Consider the following 20,330-nt stretch of genomic DNA (forward strand, 5'->3'; position numbering starts at 1 on the left):
TGATTAGAACGTGGCTGATTTTTAGCCCATCTCCATTCACTCACCTTGGCTCCATGTTCTTGTGATAACCATACTTAATAAAATCAATATCAGCCAGGATACTGAGGAAGGCTCTGTTTGGAGTGGGATCTTTTACACTGGCCTGAAGGGGTTTACTGAGCCACCCTCCAACGCCTCAGCCAAAAGGTGATGCCTCTGACAGTGCAGCATTCCCTCAGCACTGCACTGGCAGTATCAGCCTGGATTTTGTACTCAAGTTTCTGCAACCATGGCTAATAAGTAGTGCCTCTGGTTTACAGTCACAGTATAAGCCACATACTACTTATTTTAAGAGTGGCACAGTGGTTAGCACTGCTGCCTCACAGCACGAGGGGCCCAGATTCGATTCCCGGCTTGGATCACTGTCGGTGTGGGGTTTGCACATTCTCTTCGTGTCCGCGTGAGTTTCCTCCGAATGCTCCAGTCTCCTCCCATAGTACAAAAGACGTGCTGGTTTGGTGCATTGGCCATGCTAAAATCTCCCTCAGTGTACCCGAACAGGCGCTGGAGTGTGGCAACTAGGGGATTTTCATAGTAACTTCATTGCAGTGTTAATGGAAGCCTACTTGTGACACTAATAAACTTTAACTTTACTTTTTAGAATCACAGATTACTGCTGGACAGGAGAATGCCATTCAGCCCATCAAGTTTGCACTGACTCTTTCAAAAGGCGATCTAGTTAGTCCCACTCCCTGACATTTTCCCAAACCCATGAAATTGTTTTCTTCTCTTTCAAGTACTTATCCAATTCTGTTTGGGAAAATGACTATTGAATCTATGCCCTCTTGTTATAGACCCTTCTACCATTGGAAACAATTTATTCTTTTCATTTTCACAGTAACTTCATTGCCGTGTTAATTTAAGTCTACTTGTGACACTAATTAATTAATAAATAAATCATTTTAAACCTCTATACCAAATCTCCTCTTATCCTTCTCTGCTGCATGGAAAACCATCCCAGCTGGGATCTGGAGGGTTTCGACCTGTGCCTTGGAGACTGAATTCAGCCAAGGTAACTGGAAAAGCCACACACAGTGGCCTTGGATAGAAAACCCTGTGGGTTCTGATAAAAACAAAATACTGTGGATGCTGGAATCAGAAACAAAAAATAGAAAATGCTGGAAAATTTCAGCAGGCGTGACAACATCTGTGGAGAGAGAATCAAGTCAGAATAAGCATTCATCAGAGCTCTGGCTCGAAACGTTGGCTGTATTCTCTCCCATAAATGCTGTCAGACTTGAGATTTTCCAGCGTTTCCTGTGGGTTCTGAATTGAGCCCACTAACCTTTCATTTTCAAATTCCTTCCAGATTGCTGTACCACCCTGAACTAGGAGTGCCAAAATCCAAACATTGTTCTGATATTTCAAAGCAGTGACACAACCCAGAATTACCAAGTGCCACCATAACAAAGTGGAAATTATTAAACTGTACACATTGACCTGGATGAGTTGCAACCTCCACAAAGGGCCTGATGTGTGTATCAGAGAGAGAATGTTTTGCACCCATTGGATGGGGGGACATGGCCAGTGTTAATTACGAAAGGCGTGCTTTAGAAATTAACAGGAATTCATGAGGACCAAGAAACTTCACTGAGCCTCATGACTCACACACACCAAATGCACTCCAAACGCATGCCGAACACAAGCCAAACATGCATACCCAACGCAAGTCAAATTCAAAGCAAACACATGCCACACACTAAACACACGCCAAACACCAAACCTACGCGCCAAACACAGACAAGCGCACACGAGGGTTTCGATGACTCAGGTAGTTGAAGATCTTCATCAAGTCGCTAACCTGGTGGAGACCTCGTACTTCAGGAGAATAGCTTGACAGGGGAAGCCTGCCACTGTTACCATGTTCTGGATGTCCTCGAACCGCTGGCCCAAGTTTGAACCAGTGATGGTGACCATAGTCCCACCTTCCCTCAGTCCTGAAACTGGGTTAATCTGGGAAGAAGAATAATCCGTGTGAGCAGATGCAAGCGTCCTATGTAATCATGTATCATGTATGGAGAGTAACCATTGAAAGGGAGAAGACATTAATGCACAATATTGGAAGATACACACGGTGTACTTTTTTTTTCAGAATTCAATTGAAAAAATAATGGAAAACAAGGGATAAGGGATAAGTTTGTGTCTAAACTTTCTCTATGCTTTTCCCTTTTCTTTCCCCGAGAGGCACATCCTTGCCCGAAAGCACTTTCTCCAGTTCAGAAATGTCCCCACTAATTCACCCAAATGAAAATCTTTCAATGGATGTTGGACAGAGCATGACTTCACGTCTATACAAGCATCACAGCGAGCCGATCCTACACAAGGAATACGGTAGGATAGTGACATGTTACAGGATGAGCAATCCAGAGGCCTAGACTTATGCTTCAGAGACAATAAATCAGGAATAAAGTACTAGCTTCATTAATAGTTTTAAAAGTTTATTTGTTAGTGTCAAAGTAGGCTTACATTAACAATGCAGTGAAGTTACTGTGAAAATCCTCTAGTTGTCACCAGCACCTGTTTGGGTACACTGAGGGAGAATTTAGCATGGCCAATGCACCTAACCAGCGCATCTTTCGGACTGTGGGAGGAAACCAGAGCACCCGGAGGAAACCCACAGACGTGGGGAGAACGTGCAGACTCCACACAGACAGTGACCCAAGGTGGGAGTTGAATCCAGGTCCCTTGCACTGTGAAGTAGCAGTGTTAACCACTGTGCCACCGTTTTTATGCCAAACTGGTGGTTTTATGGTCACCATTACTCGTAACAGCTTCTTATTTCAATTAAATTAATTAATTGAATTTAGACTCTGCTGGGATTTGATTAGTAATATAATGACAATGTGGTTCCATCAGGAATGGATGCTGTACAAGCCTCAACGCGCCTGCATTTTTAAACATATCCACTTATCTAGTTTCTGTTTTTCTGTCATTCTTGCGTTGTATCCAGCATTTGCTCCTCTTCCCTTGAACTGAGGGGCTCGCTAGGCCTTTTCAGAGAGCATTTACATTGCTGAGGTCACATGTAGGCCAGATCAAGTTAAGGCCCCTAAGGTTCATCAGTGAACAGATAGGTTTCTGCAACAACTGATGAACCTTAGTTGTCACGGTCACCGTTACGTAGTCTGATTTTGTAATTCCAGAATTATCCATTGCGTCCAAATTCCACCAGCTGCCAGAGTTGGAATTTAACCCGAGGGCCCCAGAGCCTGGTTCTTTGTGTTACTAGTCTGGTGATGTTATTATTACACCACCAAAAAATACTGAAGTGGTGTATCAACAGCCTCAAGAACAGCTTCTTCCTTGTTGCCATCAGACTTTTAAATGGCTCTATCATATATTAAGCTGATCTTTCTCTTTACCCTACCTGTAACTGCAACACTCTTATTCCCCACCCTATCCTTTCCTCCTCTCCTATGTACTGGGGGTACGGTGGCACACTGCTGCCTCACAGGACCCAAGTTCAGTCCTCGGCTCGGGTCACTGTCTGTGTGGAGTTTGCACATTCTCTCTGCATCTGCGTGGGTTTCCTCCGGGTGCTCCAGTTTCCTCCCTCAGTATGAAAGATGCGTTGGTTAGGTGCATAGGCGGTGGTGTGTGGGGACGAGGGGATTTTCACAGGAACTTCATTGCAGTGTTAATGTAAGCCTAATTGCGACAATAGTAAATAAACTTTACGAATGGTATGTTTTGCCTGTATAGTGCGCAAGAAATGATACTTTTCACTGTATTCATCACACGCAACAAATAATACATCAATTAAATCACATCTTGTTTACTAGCTCCCGCCTCTCAGACCCAAATAACTTACCGAGTGAATAACTGGCGCCGGGCAGGTCTGTTCCACGCCATCCACACACAACTCTCTGTACACGCAGCTGGGTTCTCCTCCCCCACACCACACACACGCGTACTTGGTGTCTGCAGTCTGACAGCGGCTGCAGTCAGTTCGACCCACGGAACAGTTATACAGAGTAACTGTGCAGAGGCAGCAAGAATCCATTATCATTTTCACACAATTGCCCTTAAGAATCAGAGTGCTCATTCCCCAGTATCGGAGATAGCGGCTACTCTTAGATCTGACAGTACAACAGCTACTACACTTCATTAGCGCACTACAAAGCCCTTTGCCACATCCGGAGCCTGCTAGATACACTGTTTAAATGCAAATTATTTCAGCTGAGATGCAAAAATTAAAAAATAAAATCGTTTGAGTTTTAGTTTAGTCACGATTCCCATTAACGTAATGGTTTTGGAGAACAAAATTAGAAAATAATCACGTTTATCATAGTTGCAATGATCTAACCAAACTTAACCTAACAAACTTAACCACAGTTACAGAGGAACTGTATTCTAAATAGTGTGGCTAATTGGCTTCTGATAAAAGCAGCAAAGTGTGGCAATGGGGATAGCAGGAGGAGTTCAAATTAAGACAAATTGTGCTAATAGTTCTGTTGGAAGTGTAATCTTTGAAAAAGTGAAATACACAGTGGTCGCCGTGCTAAAGGAAGGATGTGATTGCCCTAGAGAAGGCGCAGAGGGGATTCACCAGGATGTTGCCAGGGATGGAGCAGCTGGTTTGTTTGGGGTTGCTTTCCTTAGAGCAGAGAAGGCTGGGGGAATCTGATAGAGGTGTATAAAATTATGAGGGGACCCAGGTTCAATTCCAGCCTCACGTTACCGTCTGCGTGTAATTTGCACGTTCTCCCAGTGTCTGCATGGGTTTCCTCTGGGTGCTCCGCTTTTCTCCCACAGTCTAAGGACATGAAGGTTATGTTGATTGGCCACGCTAAATTGACCCTGGCGTCAGGTGGATTAGCAAGGTAAATATGTGGAGTCATGGGAATAGAGCCTGGGTGGGGTTGCGGGTGGTGCAGACTTGATGGACCGAATGGCCTCCTTCTGCACTGTAGGGATTCTATGATTCTATATATAGGGTGGATAGAAAGGGCATGTTTCCCTTAGTAGCGGGATCTTTAACCAAGGGGCATAGATTTAAGTTAAGAGTTAGGAGGGTTATAGGAGATGTGAGAAAATACTTTTTCACCCATAGAGTGGTGGGAATTTGGAACTCACTGCCTGAAAGGGCAGTAGAAGCAGCCACAACATTTTAGTAGTATTTGGATGAACATTTATAGCATTCGAGGTTATTAATCAAGTGTGAGAAAGTGGAATTAGAATCAATAGGTGCCTGATGGCCAGTGCAGATATGATGGGCCAAAGGGCCTCTATCCATGCCATAAAACTCTATGACATACATTAGATGAGTAATAATACAGAAGAAGCTGAGCAAAATAGGTTTAACAGGGTAAATGAGAAATATCCCACAAGATGGCGACACCATATTCCTTATAATACATGAATAAACCAAAAAAAGTCAAGATTTCTATCTGAAAACAGAATTTCTTCAAAACTAGAACCAATTGCACACATATGCATGGAAAAAATATACACATTAGAGACATTTGCAGTCAACTTGCTAATGTACTAACCCCACCTTTCTCTACAAGTTGTTCACTGGAGAAAATAAACACAGGGTTAGGGGAGAAGACACTGAAGAATCTTCTCACAGGTTTTATTTACACACGTAAAATTTGCCATTTTGAGCATTAGGGCATTATTGACGTGCTGCTAAATTTTTATGCCAACGCCACAATGTTGTGCAGTTAATTTTGTGGCAAACAATGCAAATGATTTGCACCAACCTGGTAACAGACTGGAGCACACAGTCTCTGGTTTCATCGCGTGCCCAGGACTAGCACCAGACCTGTCAATATAGCTCATTAATGTGAGTCAGCTGCACTCATTATGCAGTGGCAGCATGAGAAATGTCAGAAAAATTAAACACCGGATTCTATGGTACATGTGTAGACTTTGGCATTCTGGCAGAGCAAACAGAGAACAAGCTGAGGAAACACTTGCATTTTCACTCATATCTTTCTTGAGGGAAGGGTGAAAATACTTACTGTGCAAATCGTGTACACTGTCCACTCTATAGTTTGGCTGCCGCTGGACATATACTGTCGCGTTATATTCTTGCTGCAGTGTGGAGTAGGTAAACTGGAATGGCAGAGACAGGAAAATGACAGGCAGAGAATATATAGAATCATAGAAACCATACAGTGCAAAAAAGGTCATTCGGCCCAACCAGTGTACACTGACAGTGTTACCCAGACGCTCTCCCCTTCTCTATCCGTATAACTGTGCACATTTAACATGACTAATTCAATTAATCTACACATCTTTGGACACTAAGGGGCAATTTAGCACGGCCAATGCACCTAACCCGCACATCTCTGGACTGTGGGAGGAAACTATGTACCCAGAGGAAATCTACACAGACACGGGGAAAAAGTGCAAATTCCACACAGACCCAAGGCCAGAATTGAATCCAGGTTGCTGTGAGGCAGCAATGCTAACCACTGTGCCATATTAAATATCCACATGCCTGAATCAAACTTGTAAGGTTAAATCTGCTCGTGGACATTGTCGTACTCAAGACATGCAAAGGAAAATGATGAATGCTTGTGTTCTCTATTGTTCCGATTGTTGGCAGACCCAGGCAACACAAAGGTCAGCCTGGTGCCCCAGTACACAGCTTAGGCCCACAGGGAGAGTGCAGGGTTAACCTTTCTCCAACACACAGCCCCTTTGAGGACAAGAGACATTTTATAAAAAGCAAAAATGACTGTGAATAATGCTGCTCTGAAGTAAAAACAGAAAACGACGGGATCACGTAGCAGGTTTGGCAACAGCTGAAAATGGAAAAAAAGGCAAATTCCTAGAAACTAGGTGTAGGCCATTGGGTCCATCGAGCCTGCTCCTCCATTCATTCTGACCATGGCTGATCATCATCCATGTTTAGGGTCTCCACTTTGTCAGAACAATCCTGCTTCCCACTCACTGCCTGAAACATCCAGCTGAATTCTGACCTTGCACATAATGACACGCAGTCAATTCCCAACATGATCTTCAATAAATCCAAGGATATGATGATAATCCACAGTGCAGCATCGATCATGGTCACAATATTAACAGAAAGATGGGTGTGATATATAGCAATAGCCAGGCATTTTGTTTTACTGTCCCTCTCTGCAGCACAGGTTTAAATTAAGTTAGCTCAGTGAAGTGAAGTAAGTTTTACTCTGTGTAATAGAGCAGAAAGATAGCTACAAGGCTGGAATGGACGCATTTTTGGAAGTCCTAAAGTAGATTTTGAGGAAGCTTGAGTGATTTGAAAAGTTGTCCCATGTGTGGTTTGCATTCTGTGGTCAGGAACAGGGTGAGGTCACACGGGAATTGTAAATAACTGGCACTGAAAGAATATTCTGAGTCAATGGGGGAATTTGACCCGAACAAAAAGGACTGAGTAATTACACATACCACACCTGGCTTAAAGAGATAAAATAGGAACTGAGGATAACATTAGGTGTTTTCCTCACAATTGATCCAGTTGCTTCTGAAGTGATTAGCACTGCTGCCTCACAGCGCCAGGGACCCAGGTTCAATTCCCGGCCTGGGTCACTGTCTATGCATAGTTTGCACATTCTCTCCGTGTCTGTGTGGGCTTCCTCCGGGTGCCTCCCACATTCTGGGTTAGATGGATTAGCCATGCTAAATTGTCCTTTAGTGTCCAAAGAAACTAATTTTTAGCATGTAAATTACCCTGGAAAGATTGATCATTTATTTTAGTTCCGATTATAGTAACAAATTTGTAATCCAACATGTTAATTTTCAGGTATTTTCAAAGTTGGTTTAATCATATACTGTATTCGGAAAAATTTTGCACTTGTGCCACTTTATGTTTTAATGAATAGGTTGTTTATTCTTAACTAGAGAGGGAGTGTCATACACTGTTAAAGCTAAGCATTTTGTTATAGTGCCCCCTATACTGGGGAGGTGTAAATGAAGTTGGTGTAATAATGGCCTTCAACTGAGCACAAGGTGAGTCTTCCTCAGAACAATAATATGGTCATCCAGCTGTAGGCAGTGGCATAGTGGTAGTGTCACTGAACTAGTAATCCAGAAACACAAGGTCATGCTCTGGGGACACAGGTTCAAATCCTACCGTGGTAGCTGGTAGAATTTGAATTGATAAAAGGAACTTGGATTTAAATGTCAAATGTTGATCATGAAATGATTGTCGTAAAAAACCTATCTGATTCACTAATGTCTCTTAGGGAAGGAAATCTGTCATTCTTACCTGGTTTGGTAAGAGAAGGAAAGGCCACCATTAGCTTCTCAAGGATAACTCTTGGGACATTTTGCATGTTAAAGTTAACATCAGTTTCCCAAGTATCTCTTTATTCAGTTGACTCAGAAATTATTCCAATTGTCTTTTCTGGCTTAGCAGAGTCTGTATTTTCTGCCTGCTTTTGATGACCTTTACTTCTTGAGTTGAAAACATTAATTTCTGGACCGTGAATAATAGATAACATAATACAGGTTCCCCTTGGCTCCAGATAACCTGGCCCTGCAGCATAGGTTCTATATGGTCAAGTAGCAGGAAGCTACTTATTAAGACATTACGCTAATAGAGTGCAGAGGTTCTTGTATTCTTTCATGGGATATGGCATCGCTAGCATTTGTTGTCCTTTCCAAATTGCCCTTGAACTGATTAGCAATGAAGAGTCAACCAAACCAACCTTCCACCCATTGACTCTGTCTACACTTCACACTACCTCAGAAAAGCAGCCAGCATAATTAAGGACCCCATGCAGCTTGGCATACACTCTTCCACCTTCTTCCGTCGGGAAAAAGATACAAAGTTTGAGGTCACCTACCAACTGAATGAAGAACAGCTTCTTCCCTGCTGCTGTCAGACTTTTGGATGGACGTACCTTGTACTAAGTTGATTTTTCTCTACACCCTAGCTATGACTGTAACACTATATTCTGAACTCTCTCCTCTCCTTTTCTATGAAGAGCATATATTGTCTGCATCTACAAGAAACAATACTTTTCACTGTGTGCTAATACATGTGACAATAATAAATCAAATCAAATCATGTTGCTTTGGATATGGAGTCGTAGGACCAGGTAAGGACAGCAGATTTCCTTCCTTAAAAGGACATTAGTGAACCAGACGAGTTTTACAACAATCGGCAATAGTTTCAAGGTCATCTAGCTGTAGGCAGTAGCATGGTGGTAGTGTCACTGAGCTAGCAATCAAAAAACACAAGGCCATATTCTGGGGACCTGGGTTCAAATCTCACCATGGCAGGTGGCAGAATTTGACTTTTAAAAAAAACCTGAATTTAAACATCTAATGTTGACCCTGAAAACTGTCGTAAAATAAAACCCATCTGGTTCACTAATGTCCCTTAGAGAAAAATCTGCCATTCTTACCTAGTTTGGGCTAGATGTGACTCCAGATCCACAGTTGACAGGTCGACTCATGAAATAATCTCTGAAATGGTCGAGCAAGTTCAAGCGCAATTGGGGATGGCCAATAAATGCTGGTCCAGCCAGCGATGTCCACATCCCATGAAAGAATAAAAAATGTTCCAGATTTCTTTTTAGTGAATACAAATTTCACCATGGCAGGATTCAAACCCATTGCCCTGGGTCTCTGGGTTACTAGCCCAGTGACAATACCATTATGACACCACCTGCCTCATTTAGTTGGTTTAACTCTAGCAGTGTTTCTATTGTCTACTTGGAGACCCTTAGCTCTAGGCTCTTTTCCACCTGAAATGGGTGGAGTACAAGAACTAAGCCTACTTCTGTCACCTTCTCTGTGATTTGGCTGGAACATCCTGCGACATGGTGACAGACTCAAATCCCTCCTCAGTCAATCTGCCCCCCACAACCACTTTTTGCTCCTTACCTGGTGTATCTGACAGGTAATGAAATAAAACGTGGGATCGTTATCATCCCCTTCAACATGTGCCTCCACGACCACCATCCGACCCTCGATAACAAACACACATTCGTAATCTCCTTCGGGATTCTGCCAGGAAAACAGAAATACAGGATGTTATGGAGTCACCAGCTACCTGAATCAGAAATCTCTGTACACCGAGAACTTCAAGGGTTGGTGATTTGCGCACCTAAAAAATCTGTCCTAGTCCCCCCATGCTGACACTACGGTTAAGAAAGCCCACGAATGCCTCTACTTTCACTGAAGACGAAGAAAATTTGGCATGTCAGCTATGGCTCTCACCAACTTTTACAGATGCAGCATAGAAAGCATTCTTTCTGGTTGTAACACAGCTTGGTATGGTTCCTGCTCTGCCCAAGACCACAAGAAACTACAAAAGGTAGTGAATGTAGCCCAATCCATCATGCAAACCAGCTTCCCATCCATTGACTGTCTACACTTCCCACTGCCTCGGCAAAGCAGCCAGCATAATTAAAGACCCCATGCACCCTGGACATTCTCTCTTCCACCTTCTTCTGCTGGGAAAAAGACACAAAAGTCTGAGGTCACGTACCAACCGACTCAAGAACAGCTTCTTCCCTGCAGTCGTCAGACTTTTGAATGGACCTACCTTGCATTAAGTTTATCTTTCTCTACACCCTAGCTATGACTGTAATAGTCTCCCATTTTCTTCTCTATGTACAGTAAGTTCCATCTATATAGCATGCAAGAAACAATACTTTTCACTGTATACTAATATATGTGACAATAATAAATCAAATCACAGCAAATCAAATCAACCCAACACTCCACATGTTAACACCTAAAGTAAACACATCTTGTGCTTCGTATTTTGCTACACTGGGAAGACGGAAGGAATCCTGCAGCGTTTCTATGTTGAAGTGGAGTGGATACGCAGTGATGCACAAAGATCCCTTTGACCCTCAGAGTTAACTCTTGAGTAAACTAAAGACACTTTCATATGGGTCTTTTCAGTTTGGATTCCAGAAACCCCGTATCTAGGAGGTGGATCCAGCGGGTCTAAGCTTTTAAATCCTTTTGCATGTTATGATGGCAAACTCAATGACCCAAGTTTTATCTAGGATTAAAGGATTTAAGAGCAGAAACGTAAGGAGCTGTCAACAAGATGCAAGGCTCCCAGAGTTCGAATCAAGAGATAACCAACATGAAAGGCCTGTAATTCTCCAAGAACAGACAAAACTTCTGTATTTATACAAATGGATCGATGCACACATATTTGCTACCAATGTGGGCTCCCTGAAAAGATTAAGGAATATACAAACTCCCAAGGCATTAATGTCTATGTGGATTTCGCCATGGCTGATAAGTTGCTTGGTGTGTATCAGACTACAACATCACTCAGTTTCACTACTACCGCTCTCACCAATTTTTACAGATGCACCATAAAAAGCATCCTTTCCGGATGTATCACAGCTCGGCATGGCTCCAGCTCTGACCAAGACTGCAAGAAATTACAAAGGGTTGTGAACGAAGCCCAGTCCATCACGCAAACTAGCTTCCTATCCATTGACTCTGTCTACACCCCCCGCTGCCTCAGGGAAGCAGCCAACATCAAGGACCCTACGCACCCCGGGCAGTGTCTCTTCCACCTTCTTCCATCGGGAAAAAGACACAAGCGTGAGATCACGTACCAACTGACTTAAAAACAGCTTCTTCATCAGACTTTTGAATGGACCAAACTTATATTAAGCTGATCTTACCCTACGTCCTAGTTACGACTGTAACACTATATTCTGTACCCTCTCCTTTCCTTCATAGGAACATGGAATCCTACAACACAGAAGGAGGCTATTCGGCCCATTGAGCCTGCACCGACCACAATCCCATCCAGGCCCAATCTCCACAACCCCATGCATTTATCCTAGCTCATCAACCTGACACAGAGGGGTAATTTAGCATGGCCAATCCACCTAATAGGCACATCTTTGGACTGTGGGAGGAAACCGGAGCATCCGGGACACAGAAGAGCAGTGTTAACCACTGTGCCATCTTCTCCCCTATGCACTCTATGAATGGTGTGCTTTGTCTGTATAGCTCGCAAGAAACAACACTTTTCACCGGATTCCAATACATGAGATAATAATAAATCAAATCAATCCAAAACCGTCGTCACTTTGCCTCAACCTCCTCCTCTTCCCCCGCCAGCACCGCCTCTTCACTGTGAGAAACCAGCAGCAAGAAGTAACTTTTTTGCCTTTCTCCTAATCCTTGTAACATTCTGATGGAAACTCAAGGGAAATACCAGTCACTGTCCTGGTCACTGCTCGTCCGCAGTTTCCAGCACTGTGTTCCGCAGATTGCAAACATAGCTGATTAGAACAAAGAAAATTACAGCACAGGAACAGACCCTTCAGCCCTCCAAGCCTGAACTAACTATGCTGCCTGTTTGAACTAAAACCCCCTACCCTTCCGGGGACCATAATCCCTCTATTCCCACCCTATTCATGTATTTGTCAAGACGCCCCTTAAAAGTCACTATTGTATCTGCTTCCACTGCCTCCCCTGACAGCAAGCTCCAGGCACCCACCACTCTCTCTATAAAAAAACTTGCCTTGGTACATCTCCTGTAAACCTTGCACTTTAAACCTATAGTTGTTTGGTTGCAAAAAGCCACTTCACAAGGTAGAAGTCCTTCTTAAAATTCATGAAACTTCCATCCTGAAGGATCCCAATAATCCAAAGAAGAGCAAGAAAATGCTGGGTTTGAGGGGATGGGGAGCCCAGAAGAGAAAAAGATGGGCTATGATTCGGAGTCGTGACAATTTCTGAAAAACTGGGTATGAAGAATTTATAATTAAACCTAAAACAAAGGGAAGGGTGAATAATAAATAAATGGTCCAAAACCAAATTGAACAAAATGTCAGCTGTGGTGAAAACCACAGACTGGGAGCATTCGTGCTTTGGGAGTTGGTGTATTCTTTATTCTTTTTAACAATTTGGGGGCCCGAATTGGTAGCAGATATGTGTACATCGATCCATTTGTGTAAATACAGAGTGATTACAGTTTTATCTGTTCTTGTAGAATTATGGGCCTTTCATGTTGGTTACACTTGATTCTAATTCCGGGGATCGTGCATCTTGTTGCCAGCTTCTGCCATTCTGCTCTTAAATCCTTTAACCCCAGATAAAACCTGGGTCGTTGAATTTGATCTGTTCATATTGAGACGTTAAAATCCATTCACAGTTTCTTGGTGTATCCACGTGACTGACCCAATGAATGTTCGTCTACTTCCCATTCCAATTCTGATTGCAATGGCTCCACCCAAAACATTACCCTCCCCCCGTGTCTTCTCTCTTCAGAGACAGGGACACCTGCAGCGTATTTCCAATCCGCGTTTCATTTTCCCCAGTGTAATCCCGGACACACTGACCTGAAAGAAATGGAGGTTTTGCCCTGCCAGCGTTATCTTGCGCTCCGTGTTGACCGGCAGAAGGGTCGAGCCTTGGACAGAGTTGACACAGGGGCAAGCCGCGGGACCCTTATTCATCGCTTCATGGCCCTGCACAAAGACCGCATACACAGAGAGGTTCACTGGGCAAACAACAGCAAACCAGCAAAGCTATGACATGCCATTCCAGTGGCAACCTCTCAAATAAAAATCAACCTCAAAATATTGGAAAATGATCAACATGGAACATTCCTGGTTAATATCACACCTCACGCTTTTCCTACTAAAGATGCTACTAAACAAAAGAATGACCAATTTATTGGCACTATTTTCAAATGTATTTTTCAAATACTTTGCAGACAATTAGAGGCGGTGGAGAGAATTTGCTGGCAACATAGTTGAAGTTTAAGCTTATTGATTAGTGTCACAAGTAGGCTTACATTAACACTGCAGTGAAGTTACTGTGGAAGTCCCCTAGTCGCCACCTTCCGGCACCTGTTTGGGTACACTGAGGGAGAATTTAGCATGGTTATTGCACCTAACCAGCACGTCTTTTAGACTGTGGGAAGAAACCAGAGCACCCACGCAGTCACAGGGAGAATGTGCAGACTCCACACAGACAGTGACCCAAGCTGGGAATCGAACCCAGGTCCCTGGCTCTGTGAGGAAGCAGTCATGTTCTGATAATTGTTCACAGGTTTTAGCAGTTCGATCCTAAGGTGGGCAGCATTTCAGTTCGAATCTGATGATGAACCGATCCTTGCACTGGCAAACAAAACACCCATCGAAACAAACACATTGACAACACCACGGTGCTGGACACTCAGCCCATCAATCCCACAACATTTTATTCAAAAATATTTTACTTTAAAACATTTACATCGATGGGAATTACAACTATTCTGATGTCGCAAGGCTTAATTCATAGAATCCCTTCAGTGTAGGAGGCCACCATTCAGCCCACTGAGTTTACTCCAACTCTCCAATAGAACATCTTACCAGGCCCTATTCCTGTAACCCCAAGCATTTACCCTGCTAATCCCCCTAACCTACACAGCTTGAAAGACTAAGGGACAATTTACCACGGCCAATCCACCAAACTTCAGGAACTATCGAATCTCTACTGTGCAGGAGGAGGCCATTTGGCCCATTGAATTTGCACTGACCCTCCAACAACAAGCCCACCCAAGCCATATCCTTGTATTTACCCCACTAATCCCCCAACCTACACATCTGCGGACACTAAGCGGCAATTTAGCATGGCTAATCCACCTAACCCAGACATCTTTGCACTGTGGGAGGAAACAGGAGCACCCGGAGGAAACCCACGCAGACACGGGGAGAATGTGCAAAGTCCACACAGATAATGACCCAAGCCGGGAATCGAACCCGGGTCCCTGGCACTGTGAGGCAGCAGTGCTAACCAGTGTGCCGCTTTAGTTATAATGACAACATGGAGAAAATAAGGTTTTTTAGTAGAGGAAAGAGAGTAATACCTCAGTGACCTTTAGGTAGAAATAAAGCTACCCAGTGGGCAATGCAAAACCAAACCATGGACATTGCTTACCTAGTCAACTCAAACGGTTGGCCACTAAGGAACAAAGTTAATCTCACCTGTACAGAGAAGGATGGAGAGCCAGGCTCAACATGGTAGTCGACTTCAGTGGCAAGCAGATGGAGAAAAGCAGGAGAAGGGTTCTCAACATCTCCGTCACCCGACAGCAGCACAGCAGCGGCTGAAAGGACTGCTGTGTCGTTCTCAATCTGCGCAGGGTCTACCCAAGGATCTGGCTCCTCCCACTCACCAACCTCCTTCACAGGCCAATCAGAGGGTGGGGCAGGCGACGCCCAGCTGGCAGGGTCATCAGGTCTGGGGTCAGTGGGCACGGCCAGCCGAGTGGAAGGGGGCTCCGTGGGAGCCGCAGGGGGGACGGTTGTGGCGGCCGGAACGGCGTCTCCGTCTGTGCCGTTCGGAGGAGGCGCCAGCGTGGTGGTAGTGGCGGCATCGGGGGTCGGAGAGGTGGGAGGGACAACTGTTGTTTGGGGGCTAGTGTACGATGGAGCTGCAAACGTAGTGGGTGGCGACGTCGGCACACCTGTGGTGAGGGCGTCCCCGATGGGGGTGGGGGTGGTGGTGGTGGTGGTGGGCGCGGGCGCTGCCCATTCTGTGGTCACCACGGCGGTGGTGCTCGCCTCGGCTGTGGTAGTGGTGGCCATGGGCGGGCTGGCTGTGGTTAACCGTGTGGTTGGCGCGGCTGTGGTTTCCACGGTGGTGGGCACAGTGGTTGGAGCTGGCGTGGTGGGCACCGTGGTCGGTAGGGCAGTCGGAGCGGCTGTAGCATTGGTCGACGCCACTGTGGTGGTGGTGGTGGGCGGGGCAGTCGGCAGCGTGGTGGGTGCTGTGGTTCTGGGAGTCGGGGTGGCCTTCGTGCTGGGCAGGGTGGTCGGGATGGTTGTAGCTCTGGTTGTCGGGGCAGCGGTGGTGGGCCGGAGGGTGGTGGGCAGCACAGTGGTGTCGTCGCGGAGCGGTTTTGTCGGAAGTGTGGGAGGAGCCACGTAGGGTAGCACAAACTGCCAAGGAGCGATCGCCAATAAATCAAATCAGGAAAGATAGAAAGGATGGAAAGATGAAAGGAGTGGAGGGGGCGACACAGACAAAGGAGAGAGGAACAGCAAGAGACAGAAAATAATTCATTATTTTTGATTTTGGAATCAATTTAAAAACAGAAACACATTCTTTTTAAATCACACTAAATTACGGCAGCAAAGCTGTTCTTTGCAGTCCCTCATTAATGGAGCTGTAGGCTTCAATTTAGGCCTAACAAAGGCTATTGGTGTTGTAGGAGGGGCTAAATCGTTTAGCGTCAGCATTTTCCGGCAGAAACAGCCAATTTCTTCCAGCATTCTCCTTCAGATGATTTGAAAGGTATAGTTTATTCAGAAAGGTATTGTTATGTATGTGACTGGAATGATACTCGATAGAGTCAGGACAGCTGAGTACATTTCCCAGCAGTGCTTTGTAACAGTTCCTTCCTTAAGGATTTCTGGGAACACGTCGGGGGCAATTTTCCCATCCCGTCCGCCACAGGAATCATAGCGGGCAGGGAGTTGAGGGGGGCAACCATACAAAGGTCAGTTGACTTCAAGCACAGACGAAAAATCCTACCCATTAATTTTTTTAAGCAGATGCCATTTGGAGAATGACTGGGCATCAAGGAACTGGATTTTGGTGGGTTTAGTTACGCCATACAGCTCCTTTAATGCAGAGAGTAGCTCATAAAACGTGAGATCAGGCACAATTAACACAAGAGCAGCTCACCCGAGAAAGTGATTTGATTTGTGTTTTGGAGATAGTGAGTACAGCTTTGCAGGAAAGAGCTGCCTGCCTGAAGTGGTCAGGCACAAACTTGCAACTGTTAAAATAGCTCCGAGAAAAGGTTATACCATCTTGTGTAAAACACAAGAATTTCCCAAAGATCTTGCCCTTCGCAGTCTCCTGTGTACCTTTAATCCCTTGGCAAACTATTCACACCATCATTCCCAGTCTGGCCTTCTTAATATATGTATGTATTTAATACTTAATATAACTTCCTTGCCTCACAGCTATATTATTCTTGTGATATGATCGTCAAGATAAACTATGCGTAGATTTGCACATCAAGTGTGGCTGTATACTGTTCTCTAAATCACATTATCATATTGCATTCTCACAGACAAACAAAAAGTGGAATGTTTCCCAACGCAGAGAGGCACGGGGCTCTTCAAATATGCTTCCAAACTCTGGCAGGATCACAGTGCCCACTGACCATGTTCAAAAGTCAAAGGTCTTTCTAGATCCTTCTTCAAGTTTTAAGGGGAGGTGATGGCCTTGTGATATTATCACTAGATTATTAATCCAGAAACTCAGCAAATAGAAACGTAAAAGTTGGAGCAGAAGGAGGCCATCTGAACCTTGGAGTCTGCTCCGCTATTCATCACAATCATGACTGATGATCGTAATGTTCTGGGGACCCAGGTTCGAATCCCTCCACGGCAGATAGTGGAATTTGAATTCAATAAATTGGAATTAAGAATCTACTGGTGACCATGAAACCATTATCGATTGTCGGAAAAATCCATCTCGTTTGGAAATGTCCTTCAGGGAAGGAAATCTGCCGTCCTTACCCGGTCTGGCCTACACGTGACTCCAGAGCCACAGCAATATGGTTGACTCTCAGCTGCCCTCGGGCAAATAGGGATGGGTAATAAATGCTGGTCCAGCCCCAGTGACATCCATATTCCACAAAATAATAAGAACCACCTAAAAAGGTGTAACTGCTGGACCATGGGTTGTTTAAACATTTAAGCTGCATTATCAAAACAGCTCAAGCAGACATCTATGCTGCTAATGTAACTCTGATGTTCCACACAGTACGACAGGAATATAATGGCATCAATATGCTGCAAGTACATCACTATGGACTGTTTACAAAGCCAGCAACACGGAGAGCATATGCAGGCCCTGAAAGGATGGGACAGGCCCTTTGAAGACAGTTACAGTTACAAGCTCCAGCACTGTTTTCCGTTGCTACTTTATACAATTAGTTCCAGCCAGCATCCTGTTCGGTGGATAGCAGGAAACCCATCGTTTGCACAACTGCTAATTAACCCCTAGTCCTGACTGGTTGATGGATGAGCTCCCATGTTGCCTGGTCAGTCGGCGCGACCACCCAGAAGCACCAACTGGCACCCTGCAATCAGGCATCAAAGCTGACACTGTGTAATGTGGGCACTACCTTAAACAAGAGGCACCTGTTAACGTGCGCAGTGCACAGCACGGGGATAACCGGGGAGCTGCTAATCAGCAGGCCTCTGGGCCTTCCAGCTCCAATTACTCAGTCGGATGTAATCACTGAGGCGCACCAACAGGTTTCGATCATTTGAGCAGGTCTGCAAATAGTTCCCAAAATGTTCTCCCCTTGAGGTTTGAAACTAAAATTTGGTTTACAGGGCCCGGTTCCTGCAAACTAAGAAGTCTCACGACACCAGGTTAAAGTCCAACAGGTTTATTTTGAATCTCGAGTTTTCAGAGCACTGCCCCTTCATCAGGCAAGTTACCTGATGAAGGAGCAGTGCTCCAAAAGCTCGTGATTCCAAATAAACCTGTTGGACTTTCACCTGGTGTCGTGAGACTTCTTACTGTGCCTGTCCAATGCCGGCATCTCCACCTCATGCCTGCAAACTAAGGCATTGGAGGCAGCCTTGTGGCCCTTCAAGCCTGTTCTGTCATTCCGTTCGATCACAGCCAATCTGTGGGCGGGATTTTACAGCCTCACTTGTCCCGAAACCATAAAATTCCACCCGAGGTCAACAGACCTTTCCATTGTCCGCCCCTCGTCCGCTCCGATTCCCGTGGCAGGCGGGACGGTAAAATCTTGGTCTGTATCTTAATAACCTTGCCCAACAGCAATCTATTGAACCTAATTTTTTAATTTTCAATTTAAATTTTCATCTATTCCAGCTTCAGCAGCGATTGAGGGTTTGGGATTTGTACCATCCCTGGAATGAGAAGAGCTTTCTGACTTAACCCCTCAAAGGAAGAAATCTTAACCCCGGAAGAAATCTTTTCCCTGCATCTGCCTTATCAAATCCTTTGATCATTTTAAATACCTCAATGACAACAGCCTAAACTTTAAAAAAGATCTAATCCTCTTGGCTTAACCCTTTTCGACCCTGATATAATTCTGGTAAATCTACTGATATAACTTCCCTGTGGCTTAACGCTCAGAACGGAACACTAGGTGAAGGTGGTTTTCTGGTCCTTGGGTAGCACCCTGCCTCTGAGCCAGTAGTTCTAGATTCAAGTCCCACCACAGTGTTCGTGGCATGGTTCAAACAGGCAGCTAATCAGCCTGCTAATCCGTCCAGCACTTCCCCACCATTCCCCAAAGAGGAGGAAGTGTGTTCTGAAGATACAAAACAAACTAATCAAACCACAGGAGACAATTGCCATCTCTCATTTGCTGTACGTGGCTCACAAGCCTCTCTTCCCCTCCACATGAGATTAGTGTAAATTACCTCAAGTGACCATCAATGTTTTTTTTTACTCATTCGTGGGAAATGGGCTGGCCAGCATTTATTGCCCATCCCTAGTTGTCCTTGAAATTGAATGGTTTGCTCGGCCATTTCAGGGGGCAGTTGAGAGTCAATTATGGCGGTGGTGCTGGAGCCACATGTAGACCAGACCAGGTAAGGACAGCAGATTTCTTTCCCTAAAGGATATTAGTGACCCAGATGGGTTTTCTCTAACAATCGACAATGGTTCTATGCTCATCAGTAGATTCTTAATTCCAGGTATTTTTTATTGAAGTCAAATTGCACCATCTGCCATGGTGGGATTCGAACCTGAGTCTGCAGAACATTAGTTGAGTTCTTGATTAATAGTCTAGCGATAATACCACTAGGCCATCGCCTCCCTTTACAGTGAGCATTCATGGACTATTCCATGATGGTGGTCATTGCAGATGAGTGTAGTCCTGTTCTCACCAAGCGGGTGAACAGATTTCTAGCGGGGATTAATCAGAGTGATTGAGTACCCAAGAGATTTTTCTCTCTTTAGCCAGTGAAGACTGAGCCCAAATGCTGAGATCTGCCGTAACCCCAGCTGAGCTGAGTGAGCTGAGCTTTGGGATGAAGCCTGCCACCTTCCTGCTCTGTAACAGCTCAGTGACTCACTGCATCAACCAGAGTGTTTGGAGATACGGACCAAGAGTAGGTATAGGCCTTTGGCCTGCTCCACCATATGATCAGATCATGGCTGATTTGATAGTAACCTCATGTCTGCAGCCCACTTACTTCCTGTAACCTATCACCACCTCGCTTACCAAGAATTTCTCTGCCTCAATAATATTCAAAGACTCTGCTTCCACCAGCACCTTTTCAGCATGAGAGTTCCAAAGACTCATGCCCATGAGAGTAAATAACTTTTGCCTCATCTCCTTTTTAAATAGGTGACTCCTT

The 20,330-nt window shown here is 44.8% G+C and overlaps 1 protein-coding gene across 6 annotated transcripts in view; it reads right to left on the reverse strand.

Moving 5' to 3' along the window:
* The window catches only part of plxnb1b (plexin b1b), a 243,306-nt gene that overhangs the window by 38,887 nt on the left and 184,089 nt on the right, over window positions 1–20,330 (reverse strand). For 5 of the 6 annotated variants that reach the window (XM_080181719.1, XM_080181721.1, XM_080181722.1 and 2 more), the window contains 6 exons: window positions 14,946–15,902; window positions 13,314–13,442; window positions 9,868–9,990; window positions 6,006–6,099; window positions 3,851–4,017; window positions 1,841–1,992 (listed from right to left, as the gene is read on the reverse strand). In XM_080181719.1, the coding sequence (XP_080037845.1) occupies window positions 1,841–1,992; window positions 3,851–4,017; window positions 6,006–6,099; window positions 9,868–9,990; window positions 13,314–13,442; window positions 14,946–15,902 (1,622 nt within the window). The remainder of the gene's footprint in view (window positions 1–1,840; window positions 1,993–3,850; window positions 4,018–6,005; window positions 6,100–9,867; window positions 9,991–13,313; window positions 13,443–14,945; window positions 15,903–20,330) is intronic. The other variant, XM_080181723.1, reaches the window with a different exon arrangement.

The sequence above is a fragment of the Carcharhinus amblyrhynchos genome, chromosome 3 (assembly GCF_965287045.1).
Source record: "Carcharhinus amblyrhynchos chromosome 3, sCarAmb.v2.hapA, whole genome shotgun sequence".
Classification (NCBI taxonomy): domain Eukaryota; kingdom Metazoa; phylum Chordata; class Chondrichthyes; order Carcharhiniformes; family Carcharhinidae; genus Carcharhinus; species Carcharhinus amblyrhynchos.